General features: G+C 45.6%; 1 protein-coding gene across 6 annotated transcripts in view; it reads left to right on the top strand.

The window, feature by feature from the left end:
* Window positions 1–25,075, top strand: part of SLC4A11 (solute carrier family 4 member 11) — a 114,354-nt gene that overhangs the window by 4,937 nt on the left and 84,342 nt on the right. For 2 of the 6 annotated variants that reach the window (XM_069856618.1, XM_069856615.1), the window contains exons 1-3: window positions 2,121–2,327; window positions 4,685–4,727; window positions 16,522–16,572. In XM_069856618.1, coding sequence (XP_069712719.1) covers window positions 2,136–2,327; window positions 4,685–4,727; window positions 16,522–16,572 — 286 coding nt within the window. In that variant the 5' untranslated portion in view covers window positions 2,121–2,135. Of the gene's footprint in view, window positions 1–31; window positions 441–2,120; window positions 2,328–4,684; window positions 4,728–15,726; window positions 15,772–16,521; window positions 16,573–25,075 lie in introns of those variants that run through there. The other 4 variants (XM_069856616.1, XM_069856620.1, XM_069856619.1 and 1 more) reach the window with 4 other exon arrangements.

Genomic DNA, 25,075 nt, shown 5'->3' with positions numbered 1-25,075 from the left:
TGGCTTATCAGCCCGACGCAGAGCTGGAATTTGTCTCTTCCTGTGCTGCATCTCTGCTTTCTGAGAGGGGCGTTTAAATACAGGCTGGAGACGCAGCCTTTCCAGTGTGCTCTGCTGGGCTGTGACAGCAGCAACGGAGCTGCTGGAGCAGCTCTTTTTTTGCACTAATTTCTCTCCAAAAAGCAACTTCTTGGGCAGAAGGCTCTGAGACTGCATGTCCCAACAGTACCCGCTGAAGGAGGTGAAGGGAGACACGGTTTGCTTCGTACCTGGCTCTCCTATCTTCTCCGTCCTGATGGAGCCAGCTTCTTTTTGCTACCCCCGGCTCACCTTTCTCCGCTCGCCCTATGGCCAGTTTGGGGCGAGCGCTGGCTCTTCGCAGGATTTGGCCCCGTGGCCGCAACGTTTGGTGACGCAGAGGTGGACCGGGCCGGTGGACGGTGCGTGATTTGGGGATGGAGGGGTTGGGGACCGGAGAAGGGTGGTATGGAGTAGTAGAGAAGCCCACCAAGATCTCAGGGGAGCTTTGGAGATGGTGGGTGAGGAGGGAGACAACACAGGTAGGACTTAGCGGATGCTTTAGTGCAGTTATGTTGATGCACTTCACTCTTGGACCTCTCCTGGTGGTGCTTGCTTGTCCGTTATCATCTCCACCAAGGAGCAGCTCGGGTCCCTGCTACACCCTGGGCAGGGTAGCCAGGGAGAGCTGATAAACAACCTCGCCGTGGAAAAAGTAAAAATAGAAACTGATCTTGGCCAGTCTTTTGTTTCATAAATCTTGTTCATTGGTGAAATGAATCCGGTAGTGTCTGAAACCTGAAATACCTGCTGGAGGCTAGGAGGGCTCATTTCACCCTCAGGGCTGTGGTGCTGTCAACTCTCTCCTTCAAGCTGCTATTAAAGGTATCAAGTGTGGGTATAAGGGAAGGTATTAAGATCCTTTTATTGCAGATTTGTCTTGCTACAAGGGAGTCTCTTAGAAGCATCAGCATGGTTCAGAATTTTACATGTTGCTTTAGCGCAAAGAATCTCTAAGCGGAAACTTATAGTAAATTGTGCTGGTTTTGGAGCTGAGCCCTGCTGTGATCGCAAGGACAGAAGTCTTACCTGTGAAACTTTTTTTAGGGAAGGTATCAAGCTTGATGAGGTGAGGTCCTGAGCAGCCTGATGTAGCTTTGCATATGGTCCTACCTGGAGCAAGGAGCGAGGCTAGAGACCTCCAAGGGTCTCTTCCACCCTCAAATACTTTGTGAGCCAGGGTGTTCTTGCTTTGCATCCTATGAAACCTGAATCTGATGTGCCTTACCTGGAAAAGCTCGTCAGGTGGCATGTAACAAAAAAAAAAATGGAGGAGACTGGATGAGCAGTCTCGGCAGAGAAAACGCGTAGGAGGTGTTTAAAAACATGCGTTGCCTGTGGTTTCGTGCAGCGGAAACAAGTCTGTAGCAGGGACTGAAAATGAGGGGTATGTGGCTCTGAGTGAGTCCCTGGGCTAAGAGCGATGCCTCTTCCCAAGCCTTGCCCTGCCTCGTGTTGCTTTGCGCTGGGAAATGTTTGCTGCCTCCTGGTAAATGGGATTTCTAGGACATTTTCACTTAAGTCACAGTAATTGTTAGAGTTACTGTAGGAGACTTGGAGATGGAAGTGATCCAGTCCTGCCAGCTTTTGGATAACTCGCTGTTTATTTCTGCCTTATTTCTTTTTAGGGTTCTGCCTTTTTCCAAGTCTGAGTTTGATGTTGCTTTGGGGAGTTAGGTTTTTGCTTTTTTGGGCATCATAGACCGTTCCTCCAGGCTTTAAATATCCAGCTGGGGGAGATTTGGCTTATTGTTATGAAAATCTTGTTGTAAGGAAAGTGAAGCAGTAGAATAAGCTGGAGGGAGGGGGGTGGATGTGGCATCTTCCCTCCGAAGTCTTTTAGACACCCCGTAGTCGAACGCTGAGCAGACAGGCGCAGATGTAAAAGCCTCCTTGGATGAGGTGAGATCTCTTCAGTTCTATTTTTTTGCGGTTTTTTTGCAACTTGCTGTTAGAACACAGACTTACTGCCCTGTTTCTCCTTCCCTTATGCAGGGTCCTCATTGAATGCACGCGTTAACCCTTGCACTGCTGCTGCCCATTGCAGCTAAACTGTCATGCTGGGTAGCGTGGAAAAAAAACATCGGAGCCCAGCCCTTGATTGGGTGGGCACCGCGCTCGCAGAGTACAGCAGCTGTATCTTTAAGAAATGTGCTATATCTACCTCTCAGCAGCAGGTTATTTTTCCCTCCTTCTCTTCTCCCTGCATCTTCACATTCTCTTGTTTTCCCTTTACTCCTGTCTGTAAGGTACAGTATCCTCTCACTTCAGTTGAGCCTGCCTGCCACAAAGCTTTTTCTTTTTTTTTTTTAAGGAGGCACAGCTTTCTCTGTACAGCATCCAGCAAGAAGCTCTGGTTCTGAAGCACAGGGTCACTTTAATTATTCTATCTTTCCTCCTTTTGCTACCAGAGGCGAATATCTCAGTGAGGAGACAACCCAAAGCCAAGCCTTGGTCAGGGTTGGGGTGGCATGTGGTGCGGTGCTTCGCGGGCATGAAGTTAGTGGCACGTCGGCATCGCTGCTTGGGTTGGGAGAGCTGGGTTGGAGATGCCCATCTGGGAGCTAATGGGTCGTGCTCTCACTCCACCCATTCGCCGCTCGCCAATTGGAAGTGAGGGAGAAAGATGCTCTGGATGGACTAATATTGGAGCCATTGAAAAAGCACGAGCCATTGCCTCCTCGGCCACCTGAGCAAGTGGTGTTTGGGAAACAAGTGTGGTGGCTCGGGGGGAGCGCAGGAGGGGGAGCGAAGGCTGTTTGAACAGCATCTCTATTAAAGAAGTAGTGGCAGGTAAGTTGTGGTCTTAAAAAAAAAAAAAAATCCCCAAACTGAAGCACTAGTGTTGCTGGGTGGTGCATTTGGACAGGAAATCTAGAAAATCGGCTCTGCCAGCTCTTTAATTATTTATTTCACTAAAGTAAGGCAGTACTTAATGTATTTTCAATGGGCTTTGCTGCTTAGTGATGATATCTATTGCCTGTGCTGGATGTCTCTGTGTTTTTGTGTTTAAATTGAAATCAAATGTCTTCTTCATCCTTACATTAACCGGAGTGGTGTCTTTTCAGGGTCTGAATTTAGTTTCGAGATATGCATGGGAAGATGAACACAAGGTGTTACCTGTTCTGGATTTTCTCTAATTAATGCTAAGACATTCTAGCAACCTGTCTGTGAGGCTTTACATACGGATGTTTCACGTGGGGGAAAGTGCTGTGCTGAGTGAAAACAAAATGCATGTATGTTATCTGTCTAAAATGCTAGCAAACAACATCCCTCTTGCTGTAGCCATGGAAGCCATGTAGACGAACCATAAACAGTGTCCTAATAAATAACACTCTTATCGTGTGTTGTCAGCAATTATTTAGCCACTAGACTGGGCTTTTTTTTATTTGGGGTTGATGATGGACAGTGAAATCAGACCTGGTGCTGCTGGCTCTCCCCCCACCTGTGGTGGTGCCACTGCTGCTGTTTTGTGGTTCCTAGACACAAACTGTGTGGGGTGATTTGTGTTATCCTGCCAAGCCTGTTGCGAGTTGAAATCCCTGTTTCTGGGGTTGGGGGGGAAGCTTGAGGCTGCTCAGGGCAAGAGGGTTGCTTTTGGGGGTACCCTTTGGACTGGGCTCACTTCTAGTGGCAGGGATAGTTCCTCTCTGAATCAAAACTGAAAATGTTTTTGGTGATCAGGTGGGATGGGTTCACTGCTCTCATTCTGTGTCTTTCCATGTTTCTAGTATAGACCTTGCTGTTGTGTTAACTTCTGGGTTTGGGTGAATTACAGCTGGTCTCCTATTTCATCCAGGTACCTTTTGGATGGTGGTGATGGTGGGAGGGGGGCGCAGGAGTAACTTTGCAAAGCTTAGCCCAGACCCTGCTGCTTCTTTAGAAGCTGTTTTCATTTCTGGTGGCAATTAGATAGGGGATAAGAAAAGTTGTGTAGTGATGCACTTTGTGTTCCAACACATGATCCTGGTACCCTGTGAGGATGCTGGAGTGTGAAACTGGTGGTGGTGGAGGATCTTCCACGTAATGACAAAGAAGAGATGTCATGGCTGCTTGTTTAAACCTCAAAGCTGCTTAATTTTTACAGTATTTAACGCAGTTGAACCACTGCAAGGAACAGCTCCTTTCCTCTGAATAGCCCCAAGCAAGTGAAATGCTGATGGACGTGTCTCTTAACCATTTTTACACGTTCTACCCCGTGCCACTGCAGATAAGTGACAGGTGGTGGCCTCTGGAAGACCTGCTTGTAGAAGGAAAGCATTTCAGAAGAGAAAAATACCTACAGCTTCTTTCTGAAGCCACGTTCAACCCTGGCCAAGATTTGGGGCCATTGCAGTATTATTTTTTTTTTTAATTAAGAATTATGAGGTTTTTTGATAGGGCCCTGCAAGTGGAACAGCTGTCTGAAAAAGCTGTCAGTAAGAGTTAATGCTTTCTAAATTATTTAAATGTTTCAGGAAGAGTCTACTGAAAAGCCTCAACTGGTCTGTTCTTGGGCCTTTGCCAGCCTGTGGGTTCTCTGGAGGTATTTGCTTTCGCTCCTCTCCACGTAGCACTTAACTAAGACATCCTTGCAAGTCTTAAATCCTGTTGTTTTTTTTTTTAGAGGGTCCCACAGAACGAGCCCTCCCACCTGAAAAATAAAAAAGGTAAATAGCCCAAACTCTCTACTCACCAGCCAAATCCCAAAGTGTCGTTGCTCCCCCACTTCTCTGCTTGTCCTGCTCACCTGTTTCTGGCCAAGAAACCCAGCAGAGGAGGAAAAGGGATCCTCTTAGCAGAGCAGCTGCAGAGCTCTCAGTTTACAGGGTCGCTTCCTCTTGCAGCTCAACCTCTGGGAGGCACCCTTGGATATTAATTGCTCGGGTGGGCTAATTGTGATGAGTCAACCTGGACAGCCCTGTGCTGCTGGTGAAATAAACCATAGTCGATGCCAGCCCTTAGCGTACATGGGGTTATTTTGGTGGGGGGTGTCTCTAGTAGCTGTCACTGCTGCAGGCAGTGATTTTTTTTATTAGATGGTTTTATTGCGATGGGTGCTCTGGAGGAAGCTGGGGAGGGGATGAGGAGGGGAATTTTTCAATGCAGTGAGGAAAATGCCATGAAAGCAGACATGTCTGAGCCCTGAGCTTGTGTGTGGGTGGGTGTTTACGTGGGAGTGAGCAGGCAGGAGGATGCTTCCTGCTTTATCCTTTCAATATGATGCTTCCTATTTTCACTCCGAGAGACTGAAAATTAGTTCTGGGGTTTCATTTACCAGAGTGACCGTGGCATGATTTAAGACTTCCTCAGACCCTTTCCTTTCATCAGAAGAACATTCAGCTCATTACATATAACTCCTGATTCAATGCTCCTAGTGTTTGCTGAGCCACAAAGGTGTAAAGTTGTGTTTTCCACCTGGATAGGGACTGGCATCCTGGCCTGGTCATGCTGTGATGTTTAGATAGACGTATGGAGCAAATGTTTATATCCAAGTGACTGGTGCACTGTGGAATAACCTGGGAAATGTCAGAGGGTTGGTGTCAAGTCCTTCAGAAATCAGAATAGGATGCTTCCCATGAATGTTAGAGATGCTTAGTTTGAGGTAATTCAGACTCTCTAGTCCCCCAAATGGGAATCTGGGGGATATGAGATCCTTGTGGGAAGTAGTAGTGGTGAAAAACCTTTAGGAATGCTTGTAGTGGGGAGCAGGCGAGGCAAGTGACACTTGGGTGACGTTCTGTGGCAAAAAGAGCAAGTTAAACACATGTAACTTCTAAGAAGTGCTCATTACTGACAGAAACATCCTCTGTTGCTTAGCCTGGAGAAGAGGAGGCTGAGGGGAGACCTCATTGCTCTCTCCAACTACCTGAAAGGAGGTTGTAGAGAGGAGGGTGCTGGCTTCTTCCTCCAAGTGACAGGGGACAGGACGAGAGGGAATGGCCTCAGGCTCCACCAGGGGAGGTTCAGGCTGAACATTAGGAAAAAATTTTTCACAGGAAGGGTCATTGGGCACTGGAACAGGCTGCCCAGGGAGGGGGTTGAGTCACCTTCCCTGGAGGGGTTTAAGGGACGGGTGGACAAGGTGCTGAGGGATGTGGTTTAGTGTTTGATAGGAATGGTTGGACTTAATGATCCGGTAGGTCTCTTCCAACCTGGTTATTCTATGATTCTGTGATTGCTAGAGGATTTGGTTGTGTCTACACATCGGGAAGCCAAAGCCTGTGTCCCTGCAGGTCTGAGTTTCTTGCCTAAAGCAGCAACTTGCCATTTGATTGGGCTACTTAAAAGCACCTTCCTCCTTGGGGGCTGCTCTGGCCAATGCTTTATCATCTTATGGAATCTTACCGAGGTGAAAGGATCTGGAGTAGATTGACATCTGGGCTCTCTAGGCTGTTATAAAGATCTCAGAAGTTGATTGCTTGTGCGTGTTTGCATGCAGATGTGTTATAACCCATTTAGGTGAAGGTCTCCAACAAAAATCCCTGTGTTAAGCTGTGCAAACCCCTCCTGTACTGCTGCCCGTGTTAAACCTCTAGGTGTGCTACATGGAGAGAAGTCCCTTGTCCATCCTTCAGTGTCAGGCTGTGTGTTTTAAAGCTTGACAGCTTTGAGGAGGAGGATAAGCTGTGAAGAAAAGTAGGGGAGCAGCAGTGCAGAAGGGGAGCATAGAGGCGAGGTGAACTTTCTGTGAGTACTGGCTGGAGTCTACCCTTAAGTCTCACTGTGATGACCTGTACATTGCTAACTCTTTACTTGTCAAATAGTACTGAAGAAAGCTGTGAAGGAAGTTATTTAGATGTGATCCACATGTGAATATAACTGGAGGGAGGAGGAACACAGCTGGTCCTCTGTGGTAGCTTGTTGTAGGGCTCTGCTTAGCCTGTCCCTGCAGCTATGCCACCAAGATGAAAGAAGGACACATTGAGTAGGGTAGGACTCTGGTGTGTCTTTAAGTATAGAATCGTTAAGGTTGAAAAAGGCCTCTAAGATCATCAAGTCATTGATTCACCAGGTTGGAAAAGAACTTTTGGATCATTGAGTCCAACTATTCCTGTCTGCTACTAAACCGTGTCCCTGAGCACCTCGTCTACCCATCTTTTAAATACCTGTAGGGATGGTGACTCAACCACCTCCCTGGGCAGCCTCTACCAGTGCCCAATGACCCTTTCTGTGAAAAAAATTCTTTCTGATAGTTCAGCCATCAAAGAGAATGGTTTAGCCCTCAGTGTCTGCCTCGGATGAATGAGATGCAGATGGATGTGTCTGCATCAGGAAGATGCTTGTGGTGCTCACAGGGGGAGTGAGGCTGTAAAGCTGCAGTGAAGAAGAGTCCTTCTAGTTGATCTGTGCTCTCACCCTTTCAAGAAAAAACTCTCTGGAACATAGTAGTGCTGATACTTAACGTTTCATGACTTACAAAAGGTCTTTTTGCCTATCTTGAGTGTTCTTTGTTGTATTTTCCTTTGCTTTTATCAATGCAAACTGGTGCTTTCTCAAGAAAGGTCTAAGGCTGGGCTTGCCCAGAGCAGCAGTGCTCATACATGGTTATTTCCCAGGCACTTTTCCTGCCCAAGCATTAATAAATATGCTTTGCTTGTCTTTCACTTCTTCAAATTACAGTGATCAGTTTTGAAACCCTGACTTGTGTGGTTTGGTTTTGGGGTTTTTTGTTGTTGTTGTTGTTGCATCATTCTAGGAGCAGAGAAAACCAGGTGAAACCTCAAGCTCTTGTCCTGTGAGTCAGTTACTGCCCTGAACAGCAACGCAGGGGCATGCTTCCCATCTCTGTGCCAGTATGAGCTGCGCTTTCACCAGCGTTTTCCAGTTGAAGAATGTAGGACTGTGAGATGTGATCAACTGCTTAAAGTGTAGATAGAAGTGACAAGTAGAAACTTAAGGCAAAATAGCTTTTTGCATGCTACTGTCTGTTCCCTCTTATGGACTTGAATGGTTTAAAAGAATTTGCAGTGAATGTCTCCTCTAGGAGACCTCACTGCTTGGTTCTTTCCTGAAAACTCTTAACATCTCATGTTTTCTGAGTACAAGTGATACTACATGGGAGAATCCTGCAATATTGATGTTTGGACCCGATCAGCTGGTCAGTGTGATTGGATTTGCTGCCTGTTAAGCATTTTCCCCACTCTTTTGTGGCAATGTGGGTTTGTGTTATGAGAGGACTTTGAGGCTTCCTCATCATGGAATTGTTTGGGTTGAAATGGACCGTAGAGCCCATCCAGTTCCACCTGCCCTGCCATGGGCAGGGACACCTTTATCTGCATTAGGCTGCTCAGAGCCCCATCCAACCTGGCCTAGAACATCTCCAGGGATGGGACGTCCACAGCTTCTCTGGGCAACCTGTGCCAGCGCCTTCCCACCCTCAAAGAAAACATTTCTTCCTAATCTCTAATTTAAATCTTCCCCTTTTCAGCTTAAAGCTGTTTCCCCTTGTCCTATCCTTGCAATCCCTGGTAAAGCCCCTCTCCAGCTCTCCTGGAGCCCCTTTCAGTAGTGGAAGGCTGCTCTAAGGTCTCCCTGGAGCCTTTTCTTCTCGAAGCTGAACAACTCTGGGCCCCTCACCACAAGAAGGATGTTGAGGCTCTGGAGAGAGTCCAGAGAAGAGCAACAAAGCTGGTGAAAGGGCTGGAGAACAGGCCTTATGAGGAGCGGCTGAGAGAGCTGGGGGTGTTTAGCCTGGAGAAGAGGAGGCTGAGGGGTGACCTCATTGCTCTCTCCAACTACCTGAAAGGACGTTGTAGAGAGGAGGGAGCTGGCCTCTTCTCCCAAGTGACAGGGGACAGGACAAGAGGGAATGGCCTCAAGCTCCGCCAGGGGAGGTTTAGGCTGGACATTAGGAAAAAATTCTTTACAGAAAGGGTCATTGGGCCCTGGAACAGGCTGCCCAGGGAGGTGGTTGAGTCACCTTCCCTGGAGGTGTTTAAGGCACGGGTGGATGAGGTGCTGAGGGATATGGTTTAGTGTTTGGTAGGAACGGTTGGACTCGGTGATCCGGTGGGTCTCTTCCAACCTGGTTATTCTGTGATTCTGTGAACTCCAACTCCTGCTGAGTTCTTGCTGCATAAAGAGTTTTTTAGACTCTCAGCTGCAAGCTCCTTTTAGTCAATGCTACGCATAATTAAAAAAAAGTCCCCTCCTGCAGGTTTCCCTTGGGATACTATTCCTTGTGTTGTTTTCTTTTTTTTTTTTTATTCTCTTGAGTCTGTCTGGTGTTCTGCTGACTGTAGGTGGAGGAGAGAAGCAGCATCATTTGGTTAGTAAGTATCTAAAGTGCACAAACTGTATCTCTCTCCCTGCCCCAAATTGCATGATCCTGGGTACATCTCCCTGGTTGCCTCTTCAGCTGCAGACTTTTTTTGTCTCAAGGTGTTAATGCATGGTGGGGTGGAAAGAACGAAGAATAAGAGATGATCTCAGTTTAATATATTAAATACCTGGTCTGGTGAAGCCTTGGGCAGGGAAAGCTTTGTCATCATTCATTGGAAGAAGCTGCCCAGGGCAGTGGTGGAGTCTCCATCTCTGGGGATATTAAAAAAAAAAAAGTGTAGATGTGGCATTTGGGACATGGTTTAGTAGGTGTGGTGGTGCTGGGCTGATGGTTGGACTGAATGATCTTAGAGGTCTTTTCCAACCTTGATGATTCACCACAAGAAGGATGTTGAGGCTCTGGAGCGAGTCCAGAGAAGAGCAACGAAGCTGGTGAGGGGGCTGGAGAGCAGGTCTTATGAGGAGCGGCTGAGAGAGCTGGGGGTGTTTAGCCTGGAGAAGAGGAGGCTGAGGGGAGACCTCATTGCTCTCTACAACTCCCTGAAAGGAGGTTGTGGAGAGGAGGGAGCCGGGCTCTTCTTTCAAGTGGCAGGGGACAGGACGAGAGAGAATGGCCTCAAGCTCTGCCAGGGGAGGTTTAGGCTGGACATTAGGAAAAAATTCTTCACAGAAAGGGTGATTGGGCAGTGGCAGAGGCTGCCCAGGGAGGTGGTTGAGTCACCTTCCCTGGAGGTGTTTAAGGCACGGGTGGACAAGGTGCTGAGGGATATGGTTTAGTGATTGATGGGAACGGTTGGACTCGATGATCCGGTGGGTCTCTTCCAACCTGGTTATTCTATGATTCTTTGATTCTATGATCTTCCCCCTGATCTAAGCCTTGGGTGAGACAATCCACTTGTTGGAGTTGGACTTGGCCCCAGCTCTCTCTGAGGTAGTGCAACACACAGTAGTTCCCATCATGCAGGGAAGGCATTACTTGATAATTTAATGGGAATGATGGATGCTTCTAGCATTGACTGAAATGCTCCTGGAAGTCTTCCTGAAGTGGCCAAAAACTTGCTTCCAAGCTAAAGCCCTGCCTGTTTTCTGGTAAGCAGATTTCTTTCCGGATAACTGGGCAGTTCAGTCTGTCATGCTGAGAACTGGTCATTCCTCCTGGGAGGAAATGTGACAAGTCCAATGTTTAGAGTGTTTTTTTCAGCTGAACAGGTGATTTTTTTGTTGCAGTGTCTTGCTCACAGGCTTGAGTGTTTTGCTTTATCAATTTTAAGGCAAGGTATTGCCTTTGCTTTGCAGGAGTTCTGAAGGTATTTCTGAAAGTCCTCAGCAGTGTTGAATAAGGTGGTGGAAATTTGGATATTGGGATACTGAGTAAAAAGTGGTGAAGATGCCTAATATTTTCTGATCACTACTCGTGGAGTAACTAAATGCTTCAAGCGTGTCTAAACATAGGCAGCCGGTACAACCCAAGAGCTGCCACCATGAAAGGGCCTGAAAAATGGAAAAGTACCTTTCTGATAACTTTCAAAAGGGTGTTGCCTCACAGTAAGTTCAGTTAAATATCAAGATGATAAATCTACAAGAGATTTACTGGAGGGAAGTCGTAGAAATCAGAGTCTATAGTACCACTTGTAGAAAGTTGTTAGAGCGCGGTGTTTTGCTTCAATATAAGGCTTGTGCTGCAGAGGGCTGTTTACTTGGGAGATGCCGGCAGCAGAACATTGTAATTGAGTTACTGAAGTATCCAGAGAATGTGTTTTTATTTGTAATCTGCTAATATTGCAAGGCTCAAGAGAACTTATTACTAACCTTAAAACAAGAGAGTTAAAATGGGTTGTTATATCTGAGGCACATTTCCCACAGGAATTTAATAATGGAGGATGGTATGATAGGGTTTTGTCTGTTTTGTTGTTAAATGTAAATGTAAAAATGGTAAGAATGTAAGAAATCAGGAAGTACACGCACTGCTGGTCTGATGCTTCCTGACCTGGACCCTCTGATTTGTCCTGGTCCTTGGACCACGCACCCCAAACTGCAGCAAGCTAGACTCGCCCACCACTCAAAAGTAAACATCGTATACCTCCCTCTTGGTGGCTTCTGGAGTCACTGCAATAGAATCATAGAATGGTTTGGGCAGGGGCACCTCCCACTGGATCAGGGGCTCCAAGCCCCATCCAGCCTCTCCTTGAACACCTCCAGGGATGGGGCAGCCACGGCTTCCCTGGGCAACCTGGGCCAGGGCCTCCCCAACCTCACAGGAAAACAGTTCTTCTGAAGATCTCATCTCGATCTACCCTCTTTCACCTTCAAACTGGTTCCCCCTTGTCCCATTCCTGCACTCTCTGAGAAAGAGCCCCTCCCCAGTTTTCTTTTAAATACTGCAAGGAGCTTCAAGTGATGTACTACTTCAATGTTCATCTGTTTAGCCTGGAGAAGAGGAGACTGAGGGGAGGAGACCTCATTGCTCTCTACAACTACCTGAAAGGAGGTTGTAGAGAGGTGGGTGCTGGCCTCTTCTCCCAAGGGACAGGGGACAGGACAAGAGGGAATGGCCTCAAGCTCCACCAGGGGAGGTTCAGGCTGGTCATTAGGAAAAAGCTTTTCACAGAAAGGGTGATTGGTCCCTGGCAGAGGCTGCCCAGGGAGGGGGTTGAGTCACCTTCCCTGGAGGGGTTTAAGGGACAGGTGGACGAGGCACTGAGGGACATGGGTTAGTGATTGATGGGAATGGTTGGACTCGATGATCCAGTGGGTCTTTTCCAACCTAGTGATTCTATGATTGTATCACTGGGTTTAGGGAAAGAGACTGTTCTCCATTTTGCAGCACTTTGTTGCTTCAGCTCTTCGCTTTTACTTCGAATTCAATGCTCATAAGGGGATAAAAAACTAGTCAGCAGCTTTCCTTGAAAAACAACTACTAAGTGGTGACACTTCCAATGTTTGTCCAATTCAGTCTCATCTAATAGACGTACCTGTAGGGAATAAGGTGGGGTGGCAGTAGAAACTTATTTGCTGAGGTAAATTAACTCTTAACAATAAAAAATGCTGTTTAAATTGTCACTGTTGGAAACTTTTTTGGCAGATAATGGAAGATGAAGCTCTGCCAGGGGAGGTTCAGGCTGAACATTAGGAAAAAAATTTTCACGGAAAGGGTCATTGGTCCCTGGCAGAGGCTGCCCAGGGAGGGGATTGAGTCACCTTCCTTGGAGGGGTTTAAGGGACGGGTGACGAGGTGCTGAGGGACATGGGTTAGTGATTGATGGGAATGGTTGGACTCAGTGATCCGATGGGTCTTTTCCAACCTGGTGGTTCTATGATATCTTGTGCTGCCTTTGGACAGGGAGAGCAGTTGCAGAATCTGGTTGTCCACATAGGTGTTGGATGAGAAAGCAGAATCTGGAGAGTGAGGACTTGGGCTTTTCCGTGAGAGATACTAGAGGCACAGGAGTGAATTTGCTATGCTGTGTATTTTGACTCCTCAGGGTAACACTTTCCAGCTTTGTTTCTAGAAGCCTGACCTTATGTCTTCTTGAAATTGCTTTGGTTGTATTTTAATTGCTGCAGTCTGGGGAGGATGACTGAGGGACTGGAACTAACAGCATGAGCGTGGTGGATCTGAGGGAAGTGGTTTGCTGGCGTGGAGAGGAGGAACTCCCATCCTGCGCTCCCCAGACTGTAGATGCTTTCCTTAAGCCTAGAAAGTTTGGTGCAGAGGCTGATTTATACCTCATGGAAACACTTCTGCAACTTCAGGCAAACCCTGGAGCATCTCTGATGTATTTGGAGACTCCTATTCCTGCCCAAGCTCCCCTAAGCTCAACAATTGCATTGATTACTGCAGTGTTTTATAACTGCCCGTTGGCTGAGCTCTTTTAATTTCAAGAGTGGAGGTGAGATGGGGGGAGGAAATGCAGGTTGTGTGTCAGGCTGTGGGTATGTATCTTATTGCTAGAGAAAAAGAGGACCCTGCGTTGCTGTCAGTTCTGCAGAACTCGAACCTTGTTGTCAGCAAAGCATGAGTAAGGAGCTGAGACCTTGGATGCTAAAATCCCATAAATCTCGTGAAAGGAGAGGCACACAGAGCCTGCTGTTACATTTGCCTTGTTGACTGCTGCTGAGCATTCCCTGTTCCTGGGAGCATTCAAGGCTAGGTTGGATGAGGCTCTGAGCAACCTGATCTGGTTAAAGATGTCCCTGCTTCTGCAGGGGGGTGGACTAGGTGATCTGTAAAGATCCCTTCTAACCCAAAGCATTCTGTGGTTATATGTGCTTATGCAAAATCTAACTGATCATGTCCTTAGCTAGCATCCCGTAAATATAAGCTATGCGTACTTGTGCTAAAGGAATTGGAGGAATATAGAATCGTAGAATCCCCAGTCAAATATGAGGAAAAGGGGGGGCTGATGTGTAAGGAGGAAAGATTCACTCTGTCCCCCAGATCAGCCTCTTTTTGTTCTTCTCTGCTAAAAAGTTAAGTGGTTACCGCTTTCTCTGGATTCTCAGGCGCAGGTGATGTAGCCCCCAAATTACCTTTCCTATTTCCATTTCTGTTAATCTTAGGGTCTCAGAGGCACAGTTGATGTAGCCCCTAATTTACCCTTCCTACCTTCGTTTCTGCTAATGCGCTGACCTTTGAGCTAGTCCCACGCTCTCTGCGTGTGTCTGCACTTGTGTAAACACCCCATCACCTTTTACCTCCTCGGCACGATACACACCGTTCCTGACGTTAATGTACGTAGCCCCTTCCGTAGAGGTTGTAATAACTTTTCAAAAGGCTCCAATGAGCCTGTTTTGAAGCCTGGATCCCGTTGGCGCTATGGGATGGCATTAGGTAGAGAAGACAAATTGCCAGGGTTGGACTTCAGCCAGGATGTAGTAGGGTGAATGCCTGACTTTTTTATTTTTTTTTCCCCAAACGTGCCATTGCATCTTTAATTACAAGGTTAAGACCTTTTTTTTTCTTTTTTTTTATGACTCATCTGAAAAAACAGCACCTCCAACATAATTGTCTGAGTGTGTTGCCTAGGGGACTATCATTCATTAGTGACTCAGAGGAACGAGTGCCACCTAATGAAATGGCACTGCCTGCCGTAATACCCCGTAATGCCCTTTTCATGCCTAGTCCATGGAAAAAAAGACCAAACCAGCATCTCCTGTAAAGGTGTAATGTCAACTTAGGCAATGCTGCAGTTTTCAAGTATTTCTAATGAAGAAACCAACCAACTCTGAATTGCTGTTCATGCGGCATTATCGAGCCATAGAAATAGGTGTGTTTTGTTAAAGAGAGAACAAACAGTATGTCATTTTGCTTAGTGAAGGATGAATGTGTTGCTTCAGGCTCCCTCAGAAGCCGTAATAGAAATGAGAAATTGATATACCATCCTGGTGGGAATGTGAGATCCTTGGGTAATCCATCTGCCTAGGCGGATTGTGTTTGTTTCTCTGAAATACGTAAATGCAATCATTACACAATAAGAGCCTCTTTAAACAACTTTCCTTTGATCATTAGCACGCTAATCAGTCTGGATGGATCTTCTCCTTCCCTTCCAGGTGGAGGGAAACAATTGACTCCTCTAATGGGTGCCCTTTGGCCACCGTGCGTCTGTTCCTCCAACCCATTGTTCTGGGATGAACTTGGAACATTGTGTTTCTCACTTGGACCCGACATTTGTGTTGCCCTTGGGTCTGTGTGGGTTTGGAAATGGTCATCAGGGTGTCCCTCCAGGAACCTGTGCAGCCAAAAACTGTCTGCACTGAGAAGGCAGAGCCACGTTGGGCTGTGACAAGCGTTAGGGCTGGGAGGTTCTGCCGTCAGCAGTGCAACTTGTATCCGTCTGGCACATAAAGGCTTCCGGTGGACCAAGATGAATGATGATGCTTGAAATGTGCCACGCTGTAAAGGGAGGGGGAGGAAAAAAAAAAAAGTCCACAGCCTGTAAGCCGTAAGTTATGGGGTAGAGAAAAGGGTCTCTGGGAAACAGCCTCATGCCTCAAACGGAAAGCAGGAAGCCTAATCTGTAGAACAATAAAGCAGACAAAACCTCTTTCCTTGTTGGCCCAAATTCATCCCAGGCTTGCGTAGGTAATGTTTGATTACCCTAATGATGTTGGAAAAGACAGAGCAAATCTATTCCTCTTTCTGATTGCATTTTGGCTGGGAAGAAGCCTATAAAAGACACAGCACCTAGTGGCAACTGTCTAAGGGACTGCTTAGGTGACTTTTGCTCAGGGCTTGAAATAAAGAGCTTTGTTAGCTCACCATAAAATAATTGGACATGCACCTGTACAGCAAAGCTGGTGCTTCCAGCCCACACAGTCTGAACTGTCAAACGTTCACTATTAAAAACAGTCGGGCTGGGTTTGGGTACCAGACTTCGATCACATCTGAAAGCAGGTGCTCCTATGCTGCTCGAACACCTCTTTTGCCTGGTAAATACCCCATTTGCCTACAGTTAATTGCAGAGCTGACTCACTAGGAAATTATGTTCCATAATGAATCATGGAGATTTGGTCTCGGTGCTCCTGTGTTTGTGGGTTTGCTTTTGGTCAGAATCTTTTCCCACTTGTGGCTACTCAGTTTGAGACCCTGTTGGTGCAGGTGGTGTTTGCTGCAGGACCCCAGCTCAGGAAGGGGGGCAAGGAAGGCTGTAGGGTTCTGGTGCTTATCTTTGAGTGCCAAGCGCTGTTTTGGGATATCCTAATGTTAAGAGCAGCAGAGTAGGATGTCAAATCCCACTCTAATGTAAAACAAGTTGGTTTATTTCTAAATTAAACCGGTTCTTCTTCCAAGCATAAGCTGCAATGTGGGCTTCATTATGGCTTCTATTTTTTAATAGAAGACTTGCATTATTATTTTGTGTTATTTTTTCGGATGCTCTTGTTCAGGTTTGATAAGTCACTAAGATTGTGAGACTTTCCCTAGTCTTGCTGTTTGTGGTCCTAGCCCAGGACGTCTGAGACTGCTTAACTGCCCTCAAGCTGTGACTATGTAGGATATTCTGGTAAATGATAAAGTCAATAAAGAAAAGGTTACAGTTGCTACATAGAGGAAAATCTGATGCCTGCAGTATTTCAGGGCTGGTTTTCTGCTGTAATCCAGGTTTACAGTGAGTTTAGCAGTTAAGGTGAAGAGATTCAGCATCTTGATGATTTTTGTTTCCATTTTTCTGTCTCTTTTAGAATCTCCACCAGCAGCGATGTCAAGAAATGGATACTTCTTTGAAGAGAGCGGCAAGTATTATTTTACCAATTTGTGCATGATATTGCCTTGTTGGAGGGAGAGCTGGGCTACAGGGTTAGCTGAGAACTTGTAACAGGTGATACAAAAATCCATTTAGCTTCAGTAGCATGCAAACAGTCTCACGTGGTAGTTGTGTAATCTAGTGCTGAAGCAGGCTCTGCATTTTTAAATCCTGTAGATGTTCTAGATATTCAAAGCTGCAAATCATTTTCACCTTGTCATCAGTGACTATTCTGGGTGGCTCCTTGTTTTTCAGGTTCTTTCAGGATGTTTTCCTGTAATGCAGGCTGGCAGGTGTATTTGCTTGTCTTCTGGAGCGGAGCTCATGTGTCAGATTCCTTTGGAGGCATCCTGCCAAGAACATCAGATAAATGTGGGATGGCTCTGGTAAATGTATCTTCTGGTGTAAAGTGCCCTCAAAGATTTTTTTCTTTCAATAGAGATTAAGTTGTGGCGTTTGGAAACTTCTGTTATGAACAAAGCATGTGCAGAGGTTGTTAGGGAGAGATCATCTCAAGATTTTTGACTCTAGACCAGCCTCTTCAGGATGTTTCTAAGGACCTGGGGCTTCTTGCCCTTGAGAAGGCGCAGTGCTTGTATTTCCACAGGGTGAGAGCAGAAGACTAAAACGCTCTAGTTATTTAGGCCTGTAGATGCTTGTTGTGCTGTCGCAAAGCTCATCTTTCTTATTCCAGGGGTTGAATTCTTAGGTTAACATCTGGAAAGGGGAAGCTGGATATTGGCCAGATGTCAGCTGCAGCAGATCCAACATTGCTATTGACAGTGCTTCCTTTGGCTCACTTGCCTTCTCTGAAAGTGTTACACGGAGCCAATTTCTAGGAGTAAGAGGGTGGAAGTGGAAGCAAGTACTCTCAGCTCTAGTAGGAGTTCTTTTCTGAAGGCTGGATTGAGTTGCAGAAGGGCAGAAATCAATGCCTGACCTGAGGGATGCTTATTTCTTTGATATTGGCAAGTTTTCCAAGGCCGTGTGGGTTGTGAGGTCTGTGTAGGCTTTCTCCTACCCTTCCTAGCTTGCTTGTGGCCCCTTGAGATGTGGTTGGTGCTTTCCTGAGGGCCTGGGAGCGTAAGAGGGTGACCCAGGTTGGGACTAAACCTCCAGCATCTTGCTGAGAGCAGCAGGGGAGAAATGCTGCTGTATAATTTGGAGGAAGAACAAAGGCAGTTGTCTTAAGGAGTCACCTACTTCATCCCAAGACCAAATGCCACAGGGAATACAAACACAACTGTCTGTCTTAGCACTTTATGTGAAAAAGCTCTACCTGTTCCATTCCAGAACTCAATGTTGTCTTTAAACTCTCCAAACAAGATTGGGGTGGGAAGCAGATCTCTGGATGGTTTTAGAGCACATTTGTAGTTGTGGCATTCCCTGTGCAAACCTCTCCTATGAGATACGTAACTTGGTACCATGGCAGCGAGCACTTATTTCTGCCCTGTTTGTGTTATTACTCAGCTTCTTCCTTTGTCTTAAGGAGATGGTGCATTACAGCTACCATTAAGGATTTCATGAAACTCTATATGCTTTTTTTTTTTTTTATTCTTGTGCTCCCTTGTTTGGGGGAAGGAGGGGAAGGTTACTTGCAAGTTCTTCTTCAGCCTGCACGCAGTATTGAATGCTGTCTTCATTGCGATTGAAATAAACAGTGGATTTCTTGGTTATTTCACACTCAGATCTGCTGTCATTCTTGTTCCTCATTACAAACTGACCTTTTTTGAAAGTTCAGTTGCTGTTGAGTGATGAGTCACCTTCTACTGCTTGATTTAACTGAGGGCTTCTGTGTTTCTGCAAAGAGTATACGGACAGCACATCTCGAGGGTTGCCAGTGTGAATATTCGCATCCCTCTGTGAGGCAGTGCTTTGATTCTCTGAAGGCTTATCCAAAACCCTCATCAGAGCTAGAGGAAAGTACAGAGAAATAAGTTACCTTTTCACATAGTTCCAGCAGTGCTTGTTTTGAAGTGAAGCTGCATCATCACCAAGCTGTTTCTTGACACTGCTTGTTCAGATCTGCCAGTTCGTTATGGAGACCAAGAGATGCTCTTGCCTCACTATTAAAATAAAAAAGCCAAACCACAAGGGGAGGAGGAGCAAAGAAAAAATAATCTTCTTTTGATTACCTTCGGGCTTCAATTTCCCTCCTGCTTCAATTTCCCTCCTCTCTCAGTAGAGGAACATCTTTTGATACTATTGCCCTTTGCATAGTTGAGCTTTCCCACTATCTCCTCCTGTGATCTTGCATATGCATATGGTTTTCTGTATCTTCAGTAATTAGGATGTTTTTGTTTCTGACCTTATCTGAGGCTCTGTTCATAGTTTTTGTCTTTGCCAGCTGACTTTTCTTACCCTTATTGTGCTCTCAATAGAGGCTGCAGCAATGCTAAAACTTAAAAGCTGAGACTTGAGTTTTAGCTTAAATTATCGTATCAAGGGTGATTTTGCAGCACCGAAGCAGTGCGTTGTAAGAATCTCCTGGATATTTACTGTTCATATAAAAAGAAAACCACCCTTACTGAAGCATTTAATGTTTTGTAGCTCTGTTAATTACTGAGGTTGGGCTGACAGTTGGACTTGAGCTCCGAGGAGAGACCAAGGGGAGTTCTGTAGTGAATGAGTGCTAGTAGATGGCTATTCTGGAAGCTCATAGGCTTCCAGCCATGTACCAAGCTATTTGATAACCTTTTACCTGACTAAAATCCTGGAAAGTTAATCAAAGGAGCCAATGTCTTCAGCCACAAGTTCCAGTTGCCAGCATAATTGCCCTAGTGCTGGAACAACCTGACTGTGAGCCACCACTTCTGTGGCCTCTAGTGTGTGGTGGAAGTTGAACACAGGCAGTATGACCAGGGGATTAAAAAAAGTCAGTTTAGCTTGCTCTATAGATGCAATATTGAGAGGAAAAATAAGGAATTAAGTTTGTGCCTGGCTGTTTAGGAGTTTCTGATGAAGAGTGTGGTGGTAGCAGGTACGGTGGCATGTTCTGTCTGTAATCCATGTGTATTGTCACTTTTAATAATTGTCTTCTGACATTGATGAAAATCCATAGTTTTATTTGTTTGGCCCCAAACTTGGGCCAGGGAGGTTCAAATGGGATGTTAGGAAAAATTTCTTTACTGCGAGAGTGGTGAAGCATTGGAACAGGCTGCCCAGGGCAGTGGTGGAGGGTGCGTGTAGATGTGGTGCTTCACGACGCTGTTTAGTAGCCACCGTGGTGTTGGACTGGATGATCTTAGAGATCTTTTCCAATCTTAACGATTCTGTGGTGTCGTCATAGTCAGCCCCTTGAGCAGACTGTGTCTGAGTCACTTGAATCTTCAGCAAAGTTTTGTCAAATGAATTTTCTTCTTGGAGGATATAAGTGACTACTGAGATGATTGCGTAGCCCTAATCCGAACCTGAAGGTAATTGGGGTCCTGATGAAATGTAGCTTGGCAATCAATGTTCAGAATAATTACTCGTTGGGCCTCGCATTCTCTTGGCTCTCAGCCTCTTGCGTCCCCCTTTGGTGGTGGAGTGCCTGTGGCAAGTGGATTAATTCTAAGGGTATTGGTATTAGCTGCAAGTGATTAAATTTTGCCAGTGTGGGATTAGCTTTTTAATTGACCGAAGAACTTCCTCTGATAAGGCAAAAAAAAAAAAAAATGAAGATTTTGCTAGTTCCTCTAGCAAAATCCAAAGAAAGGAGTCCTAGCACAGTGCTGGTGATATCCAAATTGTTGATCCAGCTTTAAAACAATGCAGCAGAGATTGTAGTGTCAACTTTGCTCCTCCAGAGCAAATCCCTCATTGCTTGGTCTCCTCTGACTTACTAATTGGTTTTGTTGTCACAATAAATTGCAATTGTGTTGCTTGGGGTGCTTGGATATATTTTTATTTGCTTGGTTTTGTATTTCAGTTTGCAGTTCCATTTGGTATGCATGGTGTGAGGTTTTTAGAATTGTTTGCCTAACTGGGAGTTTAATCTAAGAGTTTTTGCAAAACAAATGCTTCTGAAATGGGTTTTCCCCATGAGATGCCTGGTTTACCAGCAGGATATATGCTGCTACTACCTTGGGAGAGCCCAAGAGGGTGGCTTGCATGTCTCATGGATTTTTCTTTGAGAACTGTATCAGGAGATGCATAATAAAATGAACGCTCTTGATTTTTGTGGGTTCTTTTACAGAACTGAAGCTCCACGTGTTGCTCTGTTTTGTAAAAACAAAACAAAAACGTGAAAACAAAGCCCCACTGAATTACTTGGATTATTCACAACATTTCCTAGAAATCTGGCTGCAAAATACAATACTGGAATTAATTCAAAAGTGCTTGGGTGTCTCTTTTTTGTAGCAAATCAGTTCTTTCGGTTCTGTTATGAATTATTACTGAAGTGTCAGGGGAAACGTCGTTTCCATCTGGCTCTTCATAACAAAAGACTGACTTGAAGGAGAGTTGGGAACACGCGACTGAAGTTATAGTTTGCCAGTAGTGGAGGGATCAGATACTTAAAGGATGGAGGTCTGGTCTTAGTGACTCCACCTGCCAGGCACTTTCTATCTCTATTTTCCAAAAGGAGAGTGGTCTGAGCTGTGGTCTTGAAACACTCTTAATTTCTAGCTTAAGTAATGGATTGACATCTCCATGATATGTGGCCGTTTACTCCACAAGGCTACAAACGCCCACATCTAATGGGTTCCTAGTGACTGTTCAAGAGCCAAGAAGCATCATTCAACACTTCCCCAGCTCTTCTGCCCTCTAAGCTCTTTGTGGAGTGGCCAGTATTGAAAGTCACTTCCTTAAATCCCAACTAGATGACCCTGAGAAGTCATTAGTCTACCCGTGCCAACCCATGATGTTTGGTTTAACAAAGGAGGTCTAACAAAAGCATGGAAGGTAAGCTCCTGGGACACCTCTTGCCAATTAGTTGTCAGCAGCAAACCCTCAGCAGTCCAACAGCACAGTCTGGACAACCCCTACCTTCCTTCATAGTTTTCTGCTGTGCTGGCATAAACCTGGTCCACGTGTGGCTGCCCGTCTCACGATGGGTAAATCTCCTTAGGACAAAATTAGTGAGCCTTGCCAAGGAGTCTCTCAACTGTGAACCAAAGGAGAAGCTTAAATTTCTAGCAAAAATCCCAGCTGTGTATAGAACCTTTATTTAATCTCCGTGGCTTAAATTTTTAATTTTGTGGGGAAACAGCTTTGCAATATGTGACTGCATAGCAACAGTTAGAGGGTATTGCTCTGACTACAGTAGTGAGATGGTTCTTGTTCTATGAAATGGGGTAATTGTTAGGAATTTTAGACTTGTGTGATTGAAAATAATTCTCTTTGAAGTGTAACCTCAGCAGGAACATGTAAAATTTAAACGAATACTTCAGTAGGCTGAGAAGGGGTCAACAGAACTGGTGAAGGGGTTGGAGAGCAAGTCTTATGAGGAGCTGCTGAGGGAACTGGGGTTGCTTAGCCTGGAGAAAAGGAGTCTGAGGGGCAAACTCATCACTCTCTGCAACTCCCTGAAAGGAGATGGTAGAGAGGTGAGTGTTGGTCTCTTCTCCCTAGTAACAAGTGATAGGATCAAAGTAAATTGTCTCAAGTTGTACTAGGGGAGGTTGAGATGGGTATTGGGAAAAATGTCTTTACTGGAAGAGTGGTGAAGCACTGGAAGAGGCTGCCCAGGGCAGTGATGGAGCCTCCATCCCTGGAGAGGTTCACAAAATTTGTAGCTGTGGCACTTTGGGATGTAGTTTAGTAGGCACATTGGTGTTTGGCTGGTGGCTGGACTTGATGATTTCAAAGATCTTTTCCAACCTTTATGATTTTGTTTCTAAGGATGCTGTTCTACCCGTGCAATTGCTCTCTTTGTCTGAAAAAGAAGAGCTATTTTCATACGTAGGTGATGTTGAAATGGGCATGAGGTGTTCCTTTGTTAGTGTGAGAGCAGGATGCTGTTTAAACCCTTCTTTCTTGAATGCTGTGTAGAGCGGAGAATTCATAACACTTGTACAAAGTTCTTTCCAGTCTCTCCTGAGAGCTTGGGTTGCTTTATCCCTGCTGATATTAACCATAAGGTTGTCTAACCTTTGGAGGCATCATGAGGCTGTGTTTTTGTGCAGAGTGTAAAGGTCGAAATGGAGACAGAGGCTTCTTTATTAGTGAAGTTTCCTTTTGCACCTAACGTTGGGAATTTGGGTATTTTCTGAGAGATTCAGTGAATCTGCAAGCCTGCAGTACTTGAGGAACAAAGCAAATCTTTGTATAGCTTAAAGCTCAGGTTGATTACTTTAGCTGAGGTTAATTAAAACCTCATGCCTTTCTTGCAAATTAGTGCCTATTGTTGGTTACAGCAACGTGAAAATCCACAGGAGTGGAAAAACTGGATGAAGCTGACTTGAACTTAATGCCAGTATCATGATTAGCTTCTAGGCAGATACAGGGCTTAATTCTCTCTAGAGAACCTTACTGCTGTATTATAGCTGAGCAGTGGGATGCTTCAACCACCGGACTTGGTTTCAGGGTTCTCTTCGTGTCCCAGTTGATGCTCCCTTACGTTTAGAAGCTATGGAACATGTGCAATTATCAATTCTGATGTCCTTGAGAACATGCCACTTGAGAAAGTGGATGCAAATAGCTCCTTGGCTCTTCCAAAACAAGGCTCTTGATCAAGGAATGAAGGGATAGGACAAGGGGGAATGTTTTTAAGCTGAAAGAGGGGAGATTGAGATGAGATCTTAGGAAGAAATGTTTTCCTGTGAGGGTGGGGAGGCCCTGGCCCAGGTTGCCCAGAGAAGTTGTGGCTGCCCCATCCCTGGAGGTGTTTAAGGCCAGGTTGGATGGGGCTCTGAACAACCTGATCCTCAGATTTTGTGAAACTGGTGGAAAGGGTTGTCCTTCTTTTTACTGCCTTCTGTGCCTAAAAACTCCTTTGAGAAATCTGAGGTGGCTTTCGGTATGGCTAGCTGATAGAGTTGAGTTGTGAATTGTATGATCTCTAAAGAGCTCTTTGATTGTAAATTCAGCTTTCTGGCTTTCCAAAGATTTTGTGGGAGGGGGCAACTACTGCTTCTGAAAAAGAGCAGGTGCTGCCCCATGATTCTTGAAACTGAGGTTTGGATTTGGCTGAGGGAATAGGCATTGCTGTTTACAAACAGGTGCTATAAATTTCCAGAGTTGTGATAAAGACTGTCTTGGAAGTTGAGGTGGTTTCCAGCAAACTGGCTTGAGTATTCACTGTTAATATGATGTTTCTGGTTCTTCAGAAATAAAGCCAGCAAGTTTTGTAGGCTCTTGTCAGGGGTCTATAGCTTTTGACAAAGTTTGATCTTGGCTTTCCTACTTTGCCCTCCTAATCTAGGTATGTGAATAGTGTAGAATTGTTTGGTTCAGAGGGGAGACCTAATTGCTCTCTACAACTACAGAAAGGGTCATTGGGCACTGGAACAGGCTGCCCAGGGAGATGGTTGAGTCCCCTTCCCTGGAGGTGTTTAAGGGACGGGTGGACGAGGTGCTGAGGGTCGTGGTTTAGTGATTGGTGGGAATGGTTGGACTTGATTATCCGGTGGGTCTCTTCCAACCTGGTGACTCTATGATTAAAGCCCATCTAGTTCCACCCCACCTGCCATGGGCAGGGACACTTCCCACAGAATCAGGCTGCTCAAAGCCCTTTCAACTTGGTTTTGAACACTTCCACAGACTGGGCATCTCTGACTTCTCTGGGCAACCTGTTCCTCTACCTCATGATGCTCAAGAAGTGCCTTAAACTTATCTGTGTAGTTTGTGCTAAACTGCTGCTGCTGGTTTACCTGCCTAAACAAAAAAAGTGTTGCATGTGCGTGCCTGGAACTCTGCAAGGTAAACCCAAAAGGAAGAATACTTAATCTTGCCACCAAAAACTTTCATGAATGTTTTGGCTTGCTGTTCTTCCTTGTCTGCAGCTAAGTGCAGCTAGATGGACTTGCACTCCTCACCTTCTGGTTAGTGTGTAAGCTTGCAGATATAGATGTTGATTAAAATACCATGATTGGCTTTGTCTCCTCCGAGGCAAACCAAGAGGTCATGCTGGGGCTGCATCTGGCTAAGTCTCAAACTGGGATGCGAGATGTTGTTAGTAATATACCTGTTTTTCTCCCAGGAAATTGAGTTTGATGATTAAGACTTCGGCTTTCTTGGAGAGGTCTGTAGCCCCTGGGCTATGAATGCTGCTCCCACAGAGCAATTAAGCTTTCCTAGGGAACGTATATGATGTGGCTGAAGCTGTGTTTTCTGCTAACTACTACTCTGCTGATTTTATTACCCCAGCTGCAGCTGCCACTAAGGCAAAGGAGGGAGAGGTAATGCCACCTCTGATTGCTGCAGTTGAGTTCACTGCTCTTCCAGACAGAGCCCTGGGCTCTTAAAACTCAGCTCAAAAGCAAAATAGCTGCAGGGCAAGCACCTTGTTAGATTTGCAAGAGGGTTGTGATAGCAGTAGGATTGGAGAGAGGAAGTGGATTTGAGAAGGT

The sequence above is a fragment of the Phaenicophaeus curvirostris genome, chromosome 4, assembly GCF_032191515.1.
Source record: "Phaenicophaeus curvirostris isolate KB17595 chromosome 4, BPBGC_Pcur_1.0, whole genome shotgun sequence".
NCBI classification, from domain to species: domain Eukaryota; kingdom Metazoa; phylum Chordata; class Aves; order Cuculiformes; family Cuculidae; genus Phaenicophaeus; species Phaenicophaeus curvirostris.
This window is presented reverse-complemented; position numbering and strand designations above follow the sequence as displayed.